At 50.4% G+C, this 21215-nt stretch overlaps 1 protein-coding gene across 3 annotated transcripts in view; it reads left to right on the top strand.

Moving 5' to 3' along the window:
* PHGDH (phosphoglycerate dehydrogenase) overlaps positions 1-17914 on the top strand; it is a 32087-nt gene extending 14173 nt beyond the window's left edge. For all 3 annotated transcript variants that reach the window (XM_032154850.2, XM_058439397.1, XM_058439396.1), the window contains exons 4-12: positions 750-804; positions 903-1001; positions 8212-8344; positions 8873-9021; positions 10829-10981; positions 14098-14230; positions 15478-15608; positions 16516-16753; positions 17585-17914. In XM_032154850.2, coding sequence (XP_032010741.1) covers positions 750-804; positions 903-1001; positions 8212-8344; positions 8873-9021; positions 10829-10981; positions 14098-14230; positions 15478-15608; positions 16516-16753; positions 17585-17739 — 1246 coding nt within the window. In that variant the 3' untranslated portion in view covers positions 17740-17914. The remainder of the gene's footprint in view (positions 1-749; positions 805-902; positions 1002-8211; positions 8345-8872; positions 9022-10828; positions 10982-14097; positions 14231-15477; positions 15609-16515; positions 16754-17584) is intronic.
* Positions 17915-21215: the final 3301 nt, after the last annotated feature.

Here is a 21215-nt window from a genome sequence, read left to right as displayed (position 1 = left end):
GCCCTACTTGCCACTTCCTCTGTCTCCTCCAGAAAACACAGATGTAGACTCAGACTTCCATCTGAACTAATAGAAGGACACAGGCTGTGAAGTGTGTGTGTGTGTGTGTGTGTGTGTGTGTTGGTGGTGGTGGTGGGACAGGAAGGTGGTGTGGATGTTTAAAACTCTTGGGACCATGCATTCAGGACAGAGTGGAAGTGTCTGGGCTTTGGCATCTACCCATCCACTCGAGGGTCCAGACTAGTCTAAGACCCACAGGGTTAAGAAACTCTCAAGGAAGCATAGATAATTAGGTGTCTTCTTCGTAATAGTAGAAGACGTCCTAGATTATGGTGCTGGATGAGATAGGAAGATGAAAATAATTCCTTGAGCTTCTGGAGTACTCGATGTCATCAGAGTTGCCCAGTACCCCACTCAGTTATCCCTACAGACCTTGGAGGATTGGCGATGACTTAAAGTAAAAAACTCACTCTGCTTGATGCCTCAGTGGCTGAGGTGGAATCCATACCTCCTCCCAGACGCCTGGCTGGTCACAGAAATCACAGGCTTTCTAAGTCAGGTCTTGCCAAGGGTTTCTCTCTTCTGTTTTCCCTTTATCCCCCATCAGTGTTCCTAAACCTGAACCCCCAGACCCAGTTCTTGGGAAAGTGGCTGTCATGGGCAGTGACTGTGCAAACCTGATGTTGCGTCTCCTTCATGGGCTGGCGGGAGTCCGAGTGGACCCTCTGAACCTGTGTCTATCCTTGCAGGCAGATTCCCCAGGCGACGGCTTCAATGAAGGATGGCAAATGGGAGCGGAAAAAGGTGAGCAGCGGCTTTGACTCGCCCCACCTGGGCTCAGGACCCAGGGTCCACTCATGTTGCTGACTTCAGCTTCTTTCCTTTTGCCTGTTGGGTTGCAGTTCATGGGAACAGAGCTGAATGGAAAGACCCTGGGAATTCTTGGCCTGGGCAGGATTGGGAGAGAGGTAGCTACCCGGATGCAGTCCTTTGGGATGAAGGTAAGATATTGCTGGAACCCTGTGATGTGGGACTTTCTGCAGCAATTTTGGGAACGGCAGCATGTCTGGGCAAAAGCCAGAAGCTTTGTTCTAGGAGGGTCTGACCCTCTCTTGGAGCCCCCATCTAAATAAGCGTTAAAGCCAAGGAGGGAGAGAACACTGGCCTGCTGATCTGGACTCAAAAGCTGGAAATACTTGGTGGGGGTCCTTTAGCTCTCTGGTGAGTGAATAGCCCTGAGTCCCAGTGAACCAGGTGTTGATGGCTGTTTTGAGACCTTGGTTCTTATCTTCTTAGTTTAAAAGAATTTAAACAAGAGACACGGTGCAGCATTGAGGAGTTTATTGCAAAGGAAAAAGAATATTTTGAAAGTTAAGTGCAGAGTAGACAGTACACCTTGACAGAGAGAGAATTCAGGGCGGGCGGCTCATAAGAATGAGGCAGCGTTGGCCGGGCGCGGTGGCTCACGCCTGTAATCCAGCACTTTGGGAGGCCGAGGCAGGCGGATCACGAGGTCAGGAGATCAAGACCATCCTGGCTAACATGGTGAAACCCCATCTCTACTTAAAAAAAAAAAAAAAAATTAGCCAGGCGTGGTGGCGGGTGCCTGTAGTCCCAGCTACTAGGGAGGATGAGGCAGGAGAATGGCATGAACCTGGGAGGCGGAGCTTGCAGTGAGCCGAGATCATGCCACTGCACTCCAGCCTGGACGACAGAATGAGACTCTGTCTTAAAAAACAAAAACAAAAACGAATGAGGCAGTGTTGATTATTGCTGGAGAAACTCCCTTTATGGGAGTTTTACATGATTATTCATAAGGAGGTGGGAAGAGCTGTTACTAGTAAGCATGTTTCGGGTGGTCCTCTGGGTGCACATGAGTAGTAGCTGTACATGCTTGTTCATTCGGCACATGTCTTATTAGCATCTTAAATCTCCATCTAGGAGTGTGTTTTTTACTGTTATAATGAGCAGGGGGTCAGTTTGAGGACAGGAAAAATCAAAGTGCACAGGCTGTCTAGATGGGAAGTTCCCTACTGAAGGTAGCTTTGCTTGAATGAGCTCAGTTATAATATGAATGCCAAGGCTTATTTTGTTGACTGTAGGATCACCAAGGTTGCTGCACTTCCTTGATTACCTATCCTGCCTCACAGGGAGGGTGCTTGTGTCCTGCCCATTCTTTCTTTCCTTCCTGCTTTTGTTGTGTCTGCTTTCCTGTGATAATTTAGAAAACAGGAACAAGTTTATGGCCTCACAGTAGAGCCTTACATCTATTGTCCATCTGTCCTTCCAGTTTCCCTCCATATTTCAGAAAAGATTTAAAAGTGCTTGTATGTACACTATGATATGATTGTAGAGCCTATGGTGGCTGGAAGACCTCACACCGGTCTCAGAAATCACACCTAACTCCTGTCTTCCCCCAGGTCTCTGCCTTTTCCTACTCTGGGAGCTCAGTAGGCTTCTGGCTAAGGGAGGGTTGCAATCAGTAGCAGTGCCACCCACTTGGGCTAATCCAGGAGACCCTGCAAATGAGAGAGGCAGTTCATCTAAGAGAGGGGATCTGCAGGGCTTCCCAGATAGGCCAAAGAGATGAACCCACTAAGGCTGCTATGGGACGTCTCTCTGTTCACTTTCTGTTTTAGGGAATTACAGGGATTATGGGGTCAAACTGCAGCCAGGAAGTCTTTAAACATTAGGAAATTAGTTTTGACAACCAGATCATGTCAGGTCTATAAAAGTTTACATAGAGCTGCTATGGAACTCTCCCTTTTTCTGCATCCCTCCTACCTTCTTGGAGTTAGAAGGGATCTTAATAGATTGACCTTTAATTTTACATTGACATCTAGAATTTGTAAGCTTATGCCTAAGGACTCATAGCAAATGGACAGTAGCCTAGAGCCTGGTGAGTATCCCATTGTACACATTGAATATTATCCTCTCCCTCCTGCCTCCACTCCCCACCTTATTTATTTAAGTCAGCCAGATATCTTTCCTAAGCCTCTGCACTGAGAAGGGCCAGATGTATTCTTGATCCCTGGACTCCTGAGAGAGGCGGATGTAGCCCAGCAGGATCATTGATCATGTAAACAAACCACAGCCTTGCCCTCTGTGCAGGGATGGTGGGATGTCATAAGCCACAAAGAGCTCCTCCATCCTCTTTTGTAAGGGATCAAGGGTCAAGGTTTAGTCCATGGAGAATTTTGATCTAAAAGGCAGAGGTCAGGAGTTAAGTAAAACTAAGAGCACTCATAGCCAAATGGGTGAGCATTTCATTGATGAAGCAGTAACTGGGAGACAGGCTCCAGACCAGTGGCTGTTCCAAGGCTCCTGCCCCCTTCCCCAAGGGGTCCTCTTCCCCATGACTCCCCTTCCCTGGGCCTTCCTTCTTCGTGCATCACTACACATCAAATTCCTGGCTCAGCAATATTCTTCATCATGGAGACCTCGGCAGTGACTTAAACCAGATGAAAAGCCCCACCTGGTTCCTGAATGATTGAGGTGCTAGGTAAGCTTGTCTGTCCGTCTGGCACTGCCCAACTCTCTACCCTGGGCTGCTTCCAAGAGGTGCAGGGGTATCTGGGACCTTGAGCATCAGTGTCAGGAAATGGCTGACACCTCTCCGGCATGTGTTTGATTGAAAGAGATGTCTACGGCCTGCTCATTTCAGTGTTAATCTGTGCCTCAGAGCAGATCACCCACTGAATGTTTTATTCCCATTCCCAGCACGGTGTGGAGGGTGCCGGTGCCTTCACTTTGCATTTCTTCTGTCCGATGTCTCTGGAGGGTCATTCTTAACTGTCTTGCTTCCAGAACATGCTCTTTGTAAACCCCTGAAACATGGCTTGGATCATTCTGCCTCCCACCTCAGCCCCTCCAGAGCTGCCTGGACCTCATCATTCCGGAGCGTCTAAGTGGCCTCTCCTCGTGCTCAGCTGCTTACCTCGACCATGTCATTATCATACTTTTGAGTCTGGATGAATTTTATCTCAGGGCGGAGAGCTCACCAGTTCTAGTGGTCTTGGAGAAGAAGATTTTCTAAAGAGAAAGGAAGATTCTTGAACATATTGTGAAAGAGATGTATAAGCATCCAGACAGGAAACGAGGATAAGTGTTTATTAAACACAAGTTATTTCATACTAGCCTCATTCTCTCTTTGGAAACCATTATTAAACTGGTAGAGTATGGAAATCCCTAGATGTCATATACCCAGACTATTTAAAGTTATGTTTTAATCATGTAATAAAGGAATGCATTCTCATATAAATTAAAACATGGACAAGGCTATACTTGATTACCATCTGAACCCTAGTCTCCTCACGGTAAACATCAGTTTAGCATGTCATCCGAGACTTTTCTATGCGTTTGCACAGAATGCATACAGTTCCATGCCTGTGGATGGATTCTTTGGCTACACAGAATAAGAATATTGTTCGTGATGTTAAGAAAAAAACATGTTTATCTCAGAACAACTAAATCTAGCATATTTTTAAACAGTTGTGTGGAATTTTATTGTGCAGATAAATTGCTTTTTATTTGGCCATTCTCTCAATGATGGGCATTTAGATTGTGTATAGATGTGGACTTTGGTAAGACATCTTTCATGATTCCCTCGGGGTTCAGATGGAGCCCCTTGAGCTTGGTGCTATTGAAGGGATTAGTGCTTGGTGCTGTTGTGGAATGGGCCACCTCAGTTTGGAGGGAGATTGTATGCAATAGTGCTCCACCTTGCCCCCCATTCTCATCAACAGCTTGAACCATGTGTCATTTGTGGATGGCAGGAAGCAAGGAGAGGTAGTTAATACTTAAGGGTGCAGAATCAGGTCTGAAAAGACATATGAAGGCTAGAATGGTTGGGCACCCTCACAGGAAATTTAGCTAGAATACATTTCTGCACCCTACTTTTGGGTCCAAAAAGCAGCTAGACAAGTTTCAGATGTAGAAGCATTTGTGAAAAGCTTTTCTGGGGGAGCAGGGCTTTGGTTTGCAAAAGGGCAGCGTGGTTATCAGCGGCATAGCTGATAGAAAAGGTAACCTGACATTTGGCAGCATTAAAAGAAGTATGGCTTCCGGAGCAAGGGAAGTGACATTCCTCACGCTGTGGCCTGACCAGCCTGCAGCCTGCCTGTGGTCTGAGTCATACAGGTCTTACGCTCTATACTGTTCTGTCTGCGAGAAACTTTTTCTCAATAGTGTTGCTGAATAACAGGTCATGACCCCAGAGACTCAGCTCATTCATGCTGGTGTGTTCCTTAGAATGTGTTAAGAGGCACAAACCAATCAAGAAGCGAGCGTTATGCTTTATTATCAAGGTTTTCCTTGAGGGAACAGACAAACATCTCTTAACAGTTTCTTTGTAGCCAGTGTTGTGATGAATCCAACTTTAGCCCAGAGGGATGGATGTTGAACCTGAGGCACCAGTTATCAACGATTTTTTCAGGTCCACCTAATGTTTGCTGAGGTCTACTGTGTCGGTTCCTGTGCTCAAAATGACTCTGCAGGGTCAGAATTATTATCCCAGGTTTACAGATAAGGAAACCGAGGCCCAGGAAGGTTCTATGATATGCTGAAGATAATGTGACTATGAACTGGTGAATTCCGGCTCAGCCTTCCAGGCTGGCATTCTTTGCCCAATACCACTTGACTTTATTCATGATCCATTGTAGGTAAACAGTCCCTGTGCCATGCCGGTATGCTTAGCTATTCCAAGGACAGACACTCTCCAGGATGGGCAGCTCCTATCTCAGTGTGTTACCTGGAATGCTTACTGCCCAGAGCAATGATTCTCAAACTCAGAGCCTCGGGTTGTGGCAAGGTGCCTTAGGGACACAGGTGGGAGCAAGGAGGGGCCCAGGGAGACAGCAGGTGGTGGCACATTGAGCCTTCACCTCTGCAGCTTTGAATTTACCTGTTTTTATATTTGGGTCTCTGTTTAAGATTTCATTGCCGTGGTAGGGAGAGTTCCAGTGCTAAACTAAAATTTCAGCTGTGGGGCAGAGAGAGCACGTGACGGTGAAGGTTCTTCTTCAGAGTCTCTTTAACTGGGAGGCCTCCTTGCTCTTCTCTTTGCTTTGCTGAGCCAGCAAGGCCCTGCAGCCAGCATACCAGCCTCTCAGGACTGCCTTCTGTGACCTCAGGCAGGTAGGAGCCACCAGCTGCCCTGGAGTCCTGCTTAGAAAGTGAGGCTTCCTCTGTTGCCTCAACATCAGGAGTCTGCCCTGGGGCTGGGATTGAGGTGAGGGAACCCCTTCATGTTTCTCCCCAAGGCTTCTCTCCGGGAGTAGTCTTTGAATGGTGTGTACCCAGAGGTGCTCCAATGTCTGTATATTAGGACATCTGACCCTTTCCAGGACACACCAGGACCCTGACAGGCACGTGTGTCCTGGGCCTGTTGTCACCCTTTCCATCCCCTCAACGTTGTCTCCTAGTGTCGGAACCCCAGCCCCCAGCTGAGTTCAGCTCTTCTCTGCCCTGGTTATCTCAAATGGAAAATGAGAACAGAGGTTTGCTCAGCCAGATTCCTTCCCTGCAGTCATTTGCAGATAAATGAGGTACTCTCTGTGAAAGAAGGAAGCTGAGTCAGTCAGTGCTTCGCTGACCGCTGAGGAAGATGCTTACCTGCTCCTCTCCCCAACCCCCTCCCTCCAGCCCCAGGCACCTGTCTGTGGAGGGGGCCAGGTTCAGCCTGCAGGGTCCTTCCTCCTGCCAGCCCCCAGGTTGTTCTTGGCTCCTGAGCATGGATTAGACCAGTCAGGCTGGACCTTGTGATCTCTATTGGTGTTCCCTTCCTCTCCCCACTCCATATGAAAAAAAAAATACATCTGGATTAGAGATGAACAGGGCCATTGTTCTGGCTGGCTTCAGGGCCAGCAGACAAAGAAGACTTGTGACAACGATGGCAGGGATCCCATCTCCTCCCCTGGACACTTTCTCCTCCCCACCGGAAATGAGTAGGTTACAGCCGAGGGGAGCAGCAGTGTCTGAAAAAGACCACCAGCATTCTGAGCTGGAGGTTCTTATAGGGCATGGGAGAGGCAGCATCTTTCCCCAAAACCTGCCTCATGGTTGGTGTGGGGCCACTTGGCTTTCCTTATTCCACAAGGCTAATGATGAAAAAAGGGATCCAGAGGCTTCACCTTAATCATAACCATTTTAGCTTCTGCCCTAGAATTACTGAATTTGAAGTCCTCTTTCCCATTATGTTCTTTTCTATTTTGTTTTATTTATTTATTTTTTTTCTGAGACATCTTGTTCTGTCACCCAGGCTGGAGTGCAGTGGCACAATCTTGGCTCACTGCAGCCTCAACCTCCTAGGCCCAAGTGATCCTCCTGCCTCAGCCTTCTGAGTGGCACAGGTGCATGCCACCACACTTGGCTAATTTTTTTAATTTTTTGTAGAGGTGGGGTCTCACTATGTTGCCCCAGCTAGTCTCCGACTCCTGGGGTCAAATAATTCCCAGTTATTGAATGTGAGAGTGAGAGATGGCTGCAATCATCTGCCCAGCTCCTTTATTTAGGGTTGAGGACCCAGGTCCAGGGGAACTGACCTGTACCTTTCCACACAGTGGGCAGTGACTGGGGGAGGACACAGGTGAGGCTTCCTGATTTAGAGGGCATGCAGTCTCGCTCCCGCTCTGGATCCTGCCTTGTACTGTTGTCTTCCTCCTTCGCTTCTGCTCACTCTGTTTTAGTACCTGATGCACCTGTTTCCTGGACTGGACCCTCCAGCTGCAGCTGCCATTTCTCCTCCTCCCTTTCCTGGCTGTCCGCTCCCCACATGACTGCCCTCCCTCCCTCAGGACTCCCTGCTTTCTAAGGACTTCCAAGCTCCACCTTGTCCAGGCATACATGAGCTGTTGTTGCATCTGTGTGTGGTCACAGCATGGAGGCAGACGCACCTTCTTTTGAGCTCTGGCTGTGCCCCTCCTCATTGTGGAAGCCCTGCTTCCCTCAGCTCTCAAGCAGACAAGAACAGTCCCAGCATCATTGTGTGGTCATGAGAATTAATTAAGCTGAGCATGGTACTTAGTATATGGTAAATAGTACTTAGTATGTGGAACATGGTACTTAGTGTACGGTAAATTAACTGGAGAATTAATTAAGCTGAGCATGGTAGTTAGTGTATGGTAAATGCTCAAAAAATGTTTGCCATTCTTAATAATAATAATACTAATAATTAAGAATGACACTTCCTCCCTCTCTCTTGCTTCCAACCAGACGATAGGGTATGACCCCATCATTTCCCCAGAGGTCTCGGCCTCCTTTGGTGTTCAGCAGCTGCCCCTGGAGGAGATCTGGCCTCTCTGTGATTTCATCACTGTGCACACTCCTCTCCTGCCCTCCACAGCAGGTAGGTGTGTCCTTACGTTGTGGATTGGTCACAGAAGCCACAGACCAGTTAACAAATAGGCCCTCCATCTGGGCCTTCCCCAGACAGTGGTAACCAGCTGTGGGGAGAGGTCCACCTGGGTCCTGCAGAGCCTGGTGTTTTGTTAGATACTCCTACATTGGATAGGGGAGGGTGAGCCAGCTAGAAGTGCTTGGGGTCTAGGTGAGCTGGGCACAGGGACGACCAGTGACCCCCGTGGATGCTTTCTGCAGCCCCTGCAGTGCTTTCTGATTCCCAGACCCACTTGAAACAGTAATATCTCAAGAATTTCTAAGATGTTTCTAAACTGAGTCTGGCCCAGATCCGTAACAGGGACTCCTGCCCCAGAGCATCTGAGGAGGAAGAGATGAGAGCAAAGAGGCTGCGGTCCAGCAGGGGAGAGGCTCTGGGAAAGAGCTGGCTCGAGGAAAGGGAAGACCTCTGGAAGCCAGGGATGAGCGTGGGGATCCTGGTGCTGCCCCAGCAGGAAGATGCTTCGCTTTCTTCTAGGCTTGCTGAATGACAACACCTTTGCCCAGTGCAAGAAGGGGGTGCGTGTGGTGAACTGTGCCCGTGGAGGGATCGTGGACGAAGGCGCCCTGCTCCGGGCCCTGCAGTCTGGCCAGTGTGCCGGGGCTGCACTGGACGTGTTTACAGAAGTAAGTGCCTAGCTGGGCGTGGTGGCTCATGCCTGTAATCCCAGCACTTTGGGAGCCTGAGGTGGGTGGATCACCTGAGGTCAGGAGTTCGAGACTAGCCTGGCCAACATGGTGAAACCCCCGTCTCTACTAAAAATACAGAAGTAAGTGCCTGGCAGCCTCAGCATCAGGAGGAGGGGACAGATAGGGAGCAGAGAGGCCCATGGCAGGGAAAGCCTGGCGTTTTACAGAAGGCCTCTAGCTTATTGTCTCTTTCATCCATGGTAAAAGGAGAAAACTGTGTTGCCAAAAACAAACCTTTGTGGTTTGAGGAGTCCTTGCGGAGCGTGGTATGGAGGCAGCTATGTGGTTTTCTGCAAAACTCGGGCTTTAAAGGGGACCCAGTTCCTGGTTCCAGGCTTCTCAGACTGCTAACATATCGACAAAGATAGAGCCACAAATCAGTTCTGAGGTTGAGGGTCTGGAGCAGGGAGAGAGGGGGCTTTAGTGTATAGTTGAGGGACCCTGATGGAAATGCAGTCCCATTGCCAAGAAAATGTCCTTTTCAGTGTCCATGGGCATTCCTTTTCCCTTCTTCTCTTCCTGGGTGGACAGAAGCCCGAGGATACTGGCAGTATTCCCTCCGGGTCCTCGGGGTGGGCTGCTTTCCCAGCTGGAGCAGAGGCTCAGCCTCACACCAGATCCAGTAGGGAAGAGTGCATTTGCACTCGAATCCTGTTGGCTCTCTCCTGAAAGATCCTGTCCCCAAGATTGGAGCTTCCCCTGGTGAGGAAGGGGAAAGGACATGGACTTTGGATGAGGTAGTTGTGGTTCACAGGTTACTGGCTGTGTGTCCTTGGAAGGTCACTGGCCCTCTCTGAGCCCCTGTAGCACTCACTGTGTACTCCCAGCCCAGGGCACACCGTGCCTTTTGGTTTGTAACCTTGGTCATCTTTCTCAACTCTTAGATCATAAGCTCCCGGAAGGCAGGGCAAGTCTTGTCCATCTTTGTATCACCATCCTCCCTAACACAGCACCTTCTCCTCTCTTCAGCATCCTTGTACCACTTGCTGGTGGTACTTACATGGTTACATGTGGCCGGGACTCACAGGGTTACATGATTACATGTGACCAGGACTCACAGGGTTAAATGGTCAAAATTCAATGGGACCAACAGAGCCCTGAGGAGAATGGCCAGAAGATGCCTAAATAACATTCCCAAGGGCAATCTTCTCAGTGAGCGGAAGGGTGGAAAAGACACTGGAGGGTGGGGTGGAGGTGCCACAGATGGGTAACCTGTCCTGATGAGAGCCAAGATGCAGTTACCTGCATGGAATGTCTTGGAAGAGCAGGACACGGTGCTAAAAGTCCAGCAAGGCACATCGACAGCAAGTGCTGCATGGATGCAGGGGGGTGAGTTTCGGGGAAAAGCCCAGTAACAGCAACAACAGTAGCTCCCATTGGTCGAGAGCCTCCCATGTTGAAGGTGCATAATCCCCACAGTAATGTTATGAGGGAGATAGGATCAACCCATTTCACAGATAAAGAAATTGAGGCTTAGATCAAGGTTCACCCCCAAGGCACCTAGGTGGTTAAGTGGTGAAGGTGAGATTTGAATCTGGTTCACACTTTCTGCTGTGTCCACTCTGCTGAGATGGAACATTCATGTGGAAGCCCATTAGAGTCCAGTGACCACCCTGACAAAATAGAAGTGGAAGGCACCAGAACTCCTGACTGCCTTCCCTCCAACTTTCCTGTTGCCTGGGATGGCCCAAGAGCGTGTGACCAGTCCATGGCAGCCAACCTAGAGGTATCTCTTTCTGGGCAGGAGCCACCACGGGACCGGGCCTTGGTGGACCATGAGAATGTCATCAGCTGTCCCCACCTGGGTGCCAGCACCAAGGAGGCGCAGAGCCGCTGTGGGGAGGAAATTGCTGTTCAGTTCGTGGACATGGTGAAGGGGAAATCTCTCACGGGGGTTGTAAGTATCACCACCTGGGGCCGGGGGCCAGGAGTCAGAGGGAGGAGAGGAAGGAAGGCATCTTGTAGGGGCTGCTGGCAGCGTGGGTGAACAGATTCAGCCCTGGGAGCTGAAGATAAGGGAAATCTGCTTGAGTCAGCACTCTCCAGAGCGGGTGGGCGGGAGCCTCCTATCTGCAGCCTTGATAGCAGAGGCCTTGGCAGCAGAGAGCCCGGCTCAGGCCTGTTATATCGTAGTCTTGCTGCAGAGATTGTGGCCCTTCCCAGGCTCAGCCTCTACAGAAAGCCTCCTTTGTTCTCCACATGCCGTGGGAGTGAAGGAGTGCTGCTTGGGTGCCAGCTGGACGCAGCAGGTGGGGATGTGGTTGGGGGCGGCCATGTAGAAAGTTCACACCCTGTAAGCGCCCCAGACCCTGCCTTGACAGCCTGCCCTATCTTCTCCCAAATGAGCCCTCCATGCTGGCTGACCCCCTTGCTTTCCCCAAATCATGGCATAAGACCCCCACTTCTTGTATTTGCTTCCATCAAGCCCTTCCTGGCATGTGCGTCTCCTACGAGCTTAACCTGACTTACACTTCCAGTCCTGTCTCATTCATTCAGTCTGTGGATATTCCTTAAGTTTCACTGGGTACCAGACATTGTCATAGCTCTTGGGAGACACAGGTGCGTGAGGGAGGCATAGCTCTCCTTCCAGGGGCTTGCTGCCTCCTTACGAAGTCTTGCTTGGCCTTTCCAGCCCCTTCTCAATTCTGAGAACCACATTCTTTCTTGTTATTAAGGTTCGGTTCCATGGGGTGTTTTTTTTTTTCCCTAATCTTTCTACTTACCCTAAATTCTTAGTTCCCTGAGGACAAAAAAACATGACTTAAGCCTTTCTGCAGCTTGTGTGGGTGGGCCCAGGCCATGGAGTCAAAGGGTCAGGAAAATGGGCTGGGTGTTCTCGGTTGTCCTGGCTGACCCTCAGCTGGGCGATTTTCACTGGTGGGGACAGCACTGGCAGGAAAGATGGGGATTTTGGTTCTGACCTCCCACCTCTGGATTGAGAGCCCAGCCCTCCAGGCTTCTCTGCCCCCTCCATCCTGAGGAAAGAAGGGTGCCTACTGCTGCCCAGCAGCCCCACACAGTCCATGGAAGTCAGCAGGGCTATGACCAGCAGCATGCGAGGAGGTCAGCAGAGACTCTGACCTGTCTGCATCCTCTGTCCTCTATGCTGTGTGGGCTCCTCAGGGCAGAGCACACTTCACTCATCTTGCACCTGGTCGGTCTCTGAGCAGGTTCATTCCTCCCAGGGGATGCTGCTCGTTTCCCAGGCTGAGGTTTGAGCTCATCACCATTGCCAGCCAATCTGGGCTTCACAGTTTTACCCTTTCAGCCTTCTCAGAAAGCAGCTGTCTGCCTTCCCCATCACAGCCTTGCGATTTATTGCCATTACCATTAGGTAGCAGTGACATTCCAGAGCTTTCCCTGAAAGGGACTCCTTAATATAAGCTCTTGCAGAGGGAGGGGGTGGGGGAGGGAGGGGGACCTTTCAGAGAGAGGGGGAGGAGGTGGTGAGGAGTGTATGGGCTCTGCCCTGCTGGGTGTATCTGCTGCAGGACACAGGGTTCCAGCAAATGGACCACACAATGTCCCCATCTTAGAAGGTGAAACCTCTTGGTCAGAATAACTACCCTTAGGCAAACTGAACTGTTCACCCACATCAGCAAATAGTCTTAGAGTAGCCATTTGGAAAAAGAGACATTTTTGTCACATAAGAAATATATTTTCCTAATTCTTTCCTGCATTTTCCCTGGTTCAATTCTGTTCTAACCTCAGACACAGAATAACATTAGGGTCAGGTTGGTGTCCAAAAGTGCCTGACTCCTCCCTGGAATTCTCCCACCTGTCCACCAGGGAAGACTGAGAATCCTCCTTTTACTTGGGAGCCCTGTGATGGACACCTCCCCGGGCTTGGGCTCTGCAGGCCCACACAGAGGACAGAGAGATGTGCCGAGGTGCCTGCCTTATGGGCCCTCTTAGTTGGACTTTCCTCTGCTGCTGCAGGCCCTCAGCCCCGGCAGTGGCAGCATGGTGCTCCAGGTCTCCTCCCAGCAGCTAACTGCTCCACCCCACCACCCTTCTCGTCTGTGACCCCTTGGAGAGGATCCAGGGGCCCTGCAGCAGGAAGCCTGCAGACCTGCCGCCTGCCCCACTGGAGAGGCTCCCGTGAAGCCCGGCCTCAGCAGTCATTTCCAATACCATGATTATTTCTCTGTTTAAAAAAGAAAATTCTTCCAATGATATCTTTACGAAAACAGAAAGAGAAGCATCTGTGTTTCCTTCTAATTACATCTTGTAGCTGCCTGATTGATTTGCATCTTTCTAAGATGGTTGACTTTACAAGTTATCTCAATAAAAGTGGCCAGATGCCTAACTCAGAACCAGAGCATTTTAAACCACAAAATGGAACTGAAATTTTGGCCCAGAACAAGCTGGTTCTGTTATCAGGCCCCTGGGTGGGGCAGGGGGCAGCCAGCCAGGTCCTAGACTTACAACTTTTGGGGGATATGGGGCTTGTGTCCCCTCAATGTCACAGCATGCCTCACAGTGGACTTCGCATGCATTGATATTTGAAGCATGATCATCAAAACTTTGTGATAATTGATCATAGTGTTTAGTGACAATGTAAACACTTAAAAAAATTCAAGATAGAAAATAAAAATGAAGGCAAGTTGGGACTGCCAGAGAAGACCCGTCACTCCTCATCCAAGTTATCTGCGACTCCCATATGTCTTGTGTCAAAGACTCACCTTTATTGTGCTGTCCAATCCCTTCCCCAGTGCAAAAACAACAAGTCTCCCATGGAGGGGGCTGGGGCAGACACAGTTTGCTGAAAGGAACGATTTTGAGTGGTTGTGGCCTTCTGTGTCCATTTCTGGCTCTACAGCTCTCTTCATTTGTGGGAACAAGTCCTTGTCCTGTTGTTAGTGGCTGATGGAAGTTGTCGCCCACCAGGCACCAAGGCAGGAGTGACCCTATACTGTCTTTCTTGTGGAGCTGGGTCTTGGCAGCCAGATCTTGATTCAGGATCTGCCATGCCTCTTCCTGACCACAGCCCCGCTCCTCCATCCTCTGCAGGTGAATGCCCAGGCCCTTACCAGTGCCTTCTCTCCACACACCAAGCCTTGGATTGGTCTGGCAGAAGCTCTGGGGACACTGATGCGAGCCTGGGCTGGGTCCCCCAAAGGGACCATCCAGGTGACAACACAGGGTGAGCTGGGGACCTTGCAGAGGGAGGGAGAGGAGGGGATGAGGGAGTGTGGGATCTGCCCTGCTGGGTGTATCTGCTATGGGACACAGGGTTAGTGAGAGGCAGTGGGGGTGGCTTGGACCCTGCCCTGAGTATAGCTCCCTTACTACTGGGTGGGAGGGTGGTAAAGGGAGGGGTTAAAAAAAGTCATTGGAAAGATGTACTGAATAGTCATAAATCATGTTTACGTAGCATTTTTAAGACCTAGATATTTTGGGTGCAAGAGACACCTCTACAAGAGAGAGAGTTTCATGCAAGAGGTCGTAGGATGGCTGGAGGGAGGCCCTAATTAAGCAACAGGATGCTGGATTCTGGTTTTTGGCCCTGTCTCTTGCCTGCTGTGTGACTCTCCCTTCTGAGGCTTGGATTCTTCACTTGTAAAGTGAGAGTTAGGGGCAGATGAGCCAGGAGGTGGTGAGGACACTTTGTACTCTGTAACTTACTAAGGTGGTACCTTGGGCCATCTGACAGCCCTCGAGAGTGTTTGCTCAGCCGTGGAGTGGGAATGAGAACAGTGCCCTCTGTCCAGCCCTCGGGCTGCTGAGTGGGCTGTGGCCACCTTTGCAGTGGATCCAGTACTGTGCGGATGTGGTTGAGTGACCAAGGAGGGCTCCAGTTTCCTTAACCCTGTAGAGGTGTATCTTTCCCATGGACTCTTGGGTGTCTCACAGTTGGGGAGAGATTGCAGGGTGAGGGCAGCTAAACCCCAGGCATTGACAATACCAGGGAAGGGCAGAGCCAGAGGGTCCCACTGGCCTGGGTGTCCAAGCGCCAAAGGAAACAAGGCAGGGAGCTGGGCGGCAGTCGCTCCGGTTACTTCTTTCTGCTTTGATTTCCTGAGGCTGGCAAGGCTCTGAGTGCTAGGGAGGGGTAAGAGTAGGGAATTTTCCAGTGTCCCCTGGGAGAATAATAGGTAGGCCAGGATGGCCAAGCCAGGTGCAGGGTTGGGGAGCAGAGTGGAGTTGAGCTGAGTTTTGGAGAGGAGTTTCTCAGGGTGGTTAAAGCATCTTGGGTTTCCTGGCTTGGGCCCAGATTATGCCTCCTCTGAGCCCACTGAAGGGCGAATGGACCTGCCTGGGGCAGGCTGCCCTTGGGGTCCCCAGGGCAGCGAGGAGCCCATAGTCCAGAGCTAGGTGCCAGTGGCTTCCTGCCCCCTCCTGTGGTGCTCAACAAACAGTGACCTCATGGTAGCTTCTCTCTGTCCCCAGGAACATCCCTGAAGAATGCTGGGAACTGCCTAAGCCCCGCAGTCATTGTCGGCCTCCTGAAAGAGGCTTCCAAGCAGGCGGATGTGAACTTGGTGAACGCCAAGCTGCTGGTGAAAGAGGCTGGCCTCAATGTGCGCCCCTCTCCCCGACGCTGCCTCCCCATCCCTGTCAGCACTAGTCTTCTCCCCCATATTTCCAGAGCCCATTCGCTGAGCAGAGGCCTAGGTGCCAGCCTTGTATTGGCCTGTCTACCTGTGAGGGGTAGCTGCAGTTTCTTCATCTGCAAAATGAAGACACTGCCTGGCCCCGAGTGTTGCTAATGGCACTGCTTTGTGTATGAGTGCTGTGGGAATGGAGGCAGTAGCAGTGTCCCCATTTCACAGCCAAAGAAAATGACGAGCCAGTGTGTTTGACTCTGCCCGGCCATGTTTGACTCTGCCTAACTCCCCTCAGGGCTCCTCATGCCGTAGCACCCGGGTTCTTGATTCACTTGCAAGCTCTAGGAGCAAGCGGCACGTCCTGCTGCCTCACACGGCTTCCCATTGGTGCCTTCCCCTCTGGTTCCCTGTTTAGATCAAAGTCTGTTTCAAAGCCTGTTGCTCAGCCAGTGAGAGCTGGCAGAAGGGATAGGCAGTAGAGCTGCCATGTCCTCACCCCTCTGCTTCCCTCCACTCCTGCATCCCAGTCATGCCACTGATGCTGTGTAGGAAGCTGTGTCAGAGCAGGAGGGGCCAGAGTGGAGTCTCCTCACAGCCCTGCCTCCCTCCTTTTCTTTCCTCCCTGTTTTCCTCCAAGCCTTCGCCTGTGCCTGGCAGATCTCTTTGCCCTCCCTTTAAGGAGATCATTGGCTGTTCCAGGAAGCTGATGCCGAAGGGCACACAGCTTGGCCCATTTGCCCTCTCCCTTCTGGTCCTGAATTACTGAGCACATTATCCAGGCTGGAGCCCTACATCCTACCAATGGGTGATTTGGCCAAGAGAGGAGGGTGGACGTGGTGCAGCCAGGAGGAGTAACTGTCGCCTCGCCTTCTCCGCACAGGTCACCACCTCCCACAGCCCTGCTGCACCAGGGGAGCAAGGCTTCGGGGAATGCCTCCTGGCCGTGGCCCTGGCAGGCGCCCCTTACCAGGCTGTGGGCTTGGTCCAAGGCACTACACCTGTACTGCAGGGGCTCAATGGAGCTGTCTTCAGGCCAGAAGTGCCTCTCCGCAGGGACCTGCCCTTGCTCCTATTCCGGACTCAGACCTCTGACCCTGCAATGCTGCCTACCATGATTGGTGAGGAGGGCCCTGTAGGGCTGGCTGGTGTCCTTGAGGCTGGGGTGGGGTCTGCCCTGGAATTGAACTCTACCCACCTTCCTTTAGCCCCTTTTCATGTCCCAGGGTGTCTCTGGATCTGCACCATACAGAGGGTCTGTCATGCCAGTTTTCACAACCTTCAGTGAGTGGATACTCAGTTCAAAGAGGGAAAGTGCCTTATCCAGGGTCACAGAGCAGCATGGCAGGGGTGGGGCCAGAGCCCAGCTGTGGGTCCTCAGCTCGCCATGTTAGGTACACTGGACTGGCTTGTGGAGCCATAGCCCAGGAGCTCAGGGACATTGCGTGCAGGTTTCTTACTCCTGCCTGCTGGCCCTGTGGCTGTCCCTGGTGGCCAGCCCAGCTGCAGCAAAGCCTACAAAGCCTCCAGCCATGGTGGGCATCTTGGACCTGCCCCAGTCAGCTGGGGCTTGGGCTGCTAGGGGTTTTGGCACACGTCCATGTTTGGCGGAGGGTGTGCCTTCAAACCCCGAAGGGTCTAATTTCACCATTCTTCCTGGCTGCCCAAGGGAACTTTCCTGCTTTTCTCCCTTGCTATTGGCTGGATAAAACTGGCAATCAGAAAGTCAAGATCTACAGCTAATGGTCATGGTGTTCCCAGAGAGTCAGGAATATCCGTGGAAGCTGAGCAGATGCCCTATTGCTCTCCCATCTCAGCTGTTTGACTCTGAGACCATCGTCCGCTCATTGCACCTTTGATCACAGAAGCTTAGAACTTCTGACTCTGCTCCCAGTCCCTCGCTCCTTTTTCCCCTATCCCCTGTGCCAACCAGGAGTTTCTTCTATTTCCAGGCCTCCTGGCAGAGGCAGGCGTGCGGCTGCTGTCCTACCAGACTTCACTGGTGTCAGATGGGGAGACCTGGCACGTCATGGGCATCTCCTCCTTGCTGCCCAGCCTGGAAGCGTGGAAGCAGCATGTGACCGAAGCCTTCCAGTTCCACTTCTAACCTTGGGGCTCACTGGTCCCCGCCTCTGGGGCTTTTCTGAAGAAAACTACCCACTGTGATAAATAGGGAGAGAAAATCCACATTCTTGGGCTGAACGCGGGCCTCTGACACTGCTTACACTGCACTCTGACCCTGTAGTACAGCAATAACCGTCTAATAAAGACCCTATCCCCAACTCCTTCTGCGCCCTTGTGTGGTCATTATCCTAAAGCGCCACCAGAGGGCGTGCAAAGGCAGACGTAGGGTTTGGTTAAGCCTGCGGGAGCGGGTGTGGGGGAAGATTGGGATCAGCAAATGGCTTGGTTGAGTTCTTTGAAGATGATCCCTCTCTTGTCTGTCGAAGGTTACTCAGAGGCACTTTTACAGGAACAAAGCTCAGTGTATTTCACAGTGCTACGGTGTTTCAGACCCCTTCCATCTGGGAATATACATGCACATTAATAAGTAAGATTCAACACCCAAGCCCAGCATTATGTACCAGGCACTGGGCTACGTGAGGAGAATTCAAACCTGACCCTTTTTCCATAGAAGTCTGGTGGGAGGGACAGAGCATGCAGAGGTCACTGGAAGCAGTGAGTGATGCTACAACAGAGGTGTATAGGAAATTCTCTTGAGTCCAGAGGAGGAAGTAATTTGAGCTGAGGATATTGGTGTCTCAGGAGATGTTTAGAACGATTTCATAAGGGAAAGAAAGTGTAAAATTATGGGGGTATGAGACTATTTGGCAAGTTCACAAAGCAAGTTCAGTGTGGGCTGGTGAACATGTCACTTTTTTTTGAAAGATGATTTTCATGCAAAATACGGCTGAAAGGCACTCTACCCAAAAGATTCACTTCAGGGAATTTTTTTCCCCGTTAATAAGGGATGATCCATTCTTACTGTGTGTCCAATAGTGTCTGTTTCTGAGATTCCTGGCCTGGCTGAGAAGGCTTGACACAGGGCAGCTGCTTGGCACTGGCAGGGGCGAGTCCAGCACTCTGGCCTCCTTAGTTTTGTGATGGAGCTAGGCATCGATAAGAACTCCAGCAGTAAGGGCTGTGTTAGTGTCTGCAGTGAACTCAGAGGGGTTGGCCTTGCTGTAGCTCACCTTGAAGGGAATGGGCCTGGTTGTGAATGTCACGGTCAACTCTGGACAACTGTCTGACCGGGAACTCAGTGTTTAATTATCCTAGGCCTTTGTTTCCTCATCTGTGGAAGGGCTAATGGTGCCTCTTACAGAACCACAATGAGAATTTATTGGATTAAACAGTGACTTATGGGAAGTGCCAGGAGCACTTGGTGAACGTTGGTTTCTTTATCCTATGCTAGTCTGAGAGCAGACAGGCAGGTCTCAGTTCCTTACATAGAACCAACCCCATGAACCAAATAGTTCTCTACATGACCTCATTGCGATTATGTTCAGCCAGATCTAGACACTGGGTGTCCTGACATCAGACAACCCATTCTCTCCAACTGGAAAAATGCCTGTGCCTCACATGGCATCCACTGAGGTCACTTGAGTGCACTGATGGGTAGAAAAACAGGCTGAAATTTATGAAGTTAAAAATTCAGTTAAAAATTGAGCTCAATGTTTAGCCTCTCAGCCTCCTTCCTCATAAGCCCCTAAACAAATCATGTTCTGTGCGCTAAGGTCTTCGGAACAGTACTAGAAACACAGATTACTTGAGCATCTCAAAATATCTTCCTAGACTGGGTCATGAAAGAGGGCATGGGACGATCTCATGGTATCACTTGTCCCATGGCTGTCCACATGACCTCTCCCAAACTTAAAGGGCAGGATTCATTGTAAAATTCAGCTGGTTTCTTTAGGAAACTCTGTAATATTTTTCATAATAGCTGCATCAATTTACATTCCCATCAACAGTCTAGAAAGGTTCTCCTTTTCTCCACATCTTTACCAGCACTTGCTATCTCTTGTCTTTTTGGTAATAGCCACCTTAACAGGTGTGAGGTGGTATCTCACCCTGGTTTTGATTTGCACTTCCTTGATGACTAAGTAAATAGGCCAAACACAAAAAGAAAATTATTGCACATATTCACTTATATGTGGAATCCAAAAAAAAAAAAAAAAGAGAGATCAAACATTAACATAGCGACTGGAAAAGTAGTTGAGGGGAGTGTCTAGGGAGATACAGGTCAAAGAATGTAAAGTAGAAACTACATAGGGTGAGTAAGTCAAAAGATCTAATGTACAACATGAGGACTATAGTTAATAACAGTGTATTGTACTGAGGATTTTTCCTAAATTAGTAGATTGCAGCTGCTCTTGCCATGGTGGCAGGGGGTTGGGTACCTTTGTAAAATAATGAATATGTTAATTTGTTCCATTACAGTAACCATTTTACTACATATATATATCTTACAACATCATGTTCTATCCCTCAAATATATACAATGAAATTTTTGAAAAATCCAGCTAGTGCTACAGGGAAGGTGCCATGGACTCCCTCGTGTTCTCTGTGGCATGTGGCATCTCTTCACTGCCCCTTTAGAGTAGAGGTTCATTCTTGTGCACACTGGCTGGCAAGCAGAAGGCTGGCTGTGAGCTCAGGGTGGTGGAGGCAGGGCAAAAGCTGGGCCACACACAGAATCTGCCTCAACGTGCTGACTCCTGAAGATGTGATCAGTGTGTCCCCTTAGAGCCTGGGCTTGTCTCATGGTCAGTGGAGGGGCCATACTTTGCATCAGTTTTAACACCAGGTGTTGAGTATTCCCATTTGAATGAGTGTATCATAGCCCAACACTTGCCCAATCTGCCATCCTCTCTCCTGCCCTAGGTCACCCTACATGAATTTTTGCCCACAGGGAAAGTCTTTATTTGTATGGTATCTGTAGACTTTAGGGTGAAAATGTTGACGGAGCCATTGGCAACTCATTCCCTTGTGTGCTGACCTTACATGGAGGAGAGGGCTTTGTTCAGAGCAGGCAGGCATCAGTGTCCCAGAGCTGCCAGAGGAAGGCCTCAGGCTCAGTATAAAAGTTGGTGAATAAGGGAAGTTGGAGGGAGCCAGTGCTGATGCCCAGCTGGTGTGCAGGGTGTGGACAGTGTCCATTCAATTGGTCAGCCCTTGACAACCTGGTTGTCGAATGTTTAATATCATCCCATTTGTGCTCAAATGCCTCCCTAGTGGAGACAGGCCTGGCCTCTGATGCAGGAGGTATGGGAAGTTCTGGTTGCTGAGGCTGACTGAGGCTGATGGAGGCAGTTTCAGCACCAACACCCCACAGTGAACTTCTGTGTGGATAGAAGGCCAGGCCCGAGGCCTCTTGTCTCCAGAGCTAAGGTTAATGCTGGCTTTTCTCCCCTGCACACAGATACTGAAAGGCACATGTTGTTCTGCTAGGGATGCCAACCACGTTGAGGGCCCCTAAACATCTTGCTGAGGAGGTGCAGGCAGCAAGAGGGTAGCAAAGAGGGGCTGCTAAGCGGCGGCTGCAGCTGGTGTGATGAGTAGAGTTTTGCAGGTACCTTGAGA

Source organism: Hylobates moloch, unplaced genomic scaffold (assembly GCF_009828535.3).
Source record: "Hylobates moloch isolate HMO894 unplaced genomic scaffold, HMol_V3 SCAFFOLD_5, whole genome shotgun sequence".
Lineage (NCBI taxonomy): Eukaryota > Metazoa > Chordata > Mammalia > Primates > Hylobatidae > Hylobates > Hylobates moloch.
This window is presented reverse-complemented; position numbering and strand designations above follow the sequence as displayed.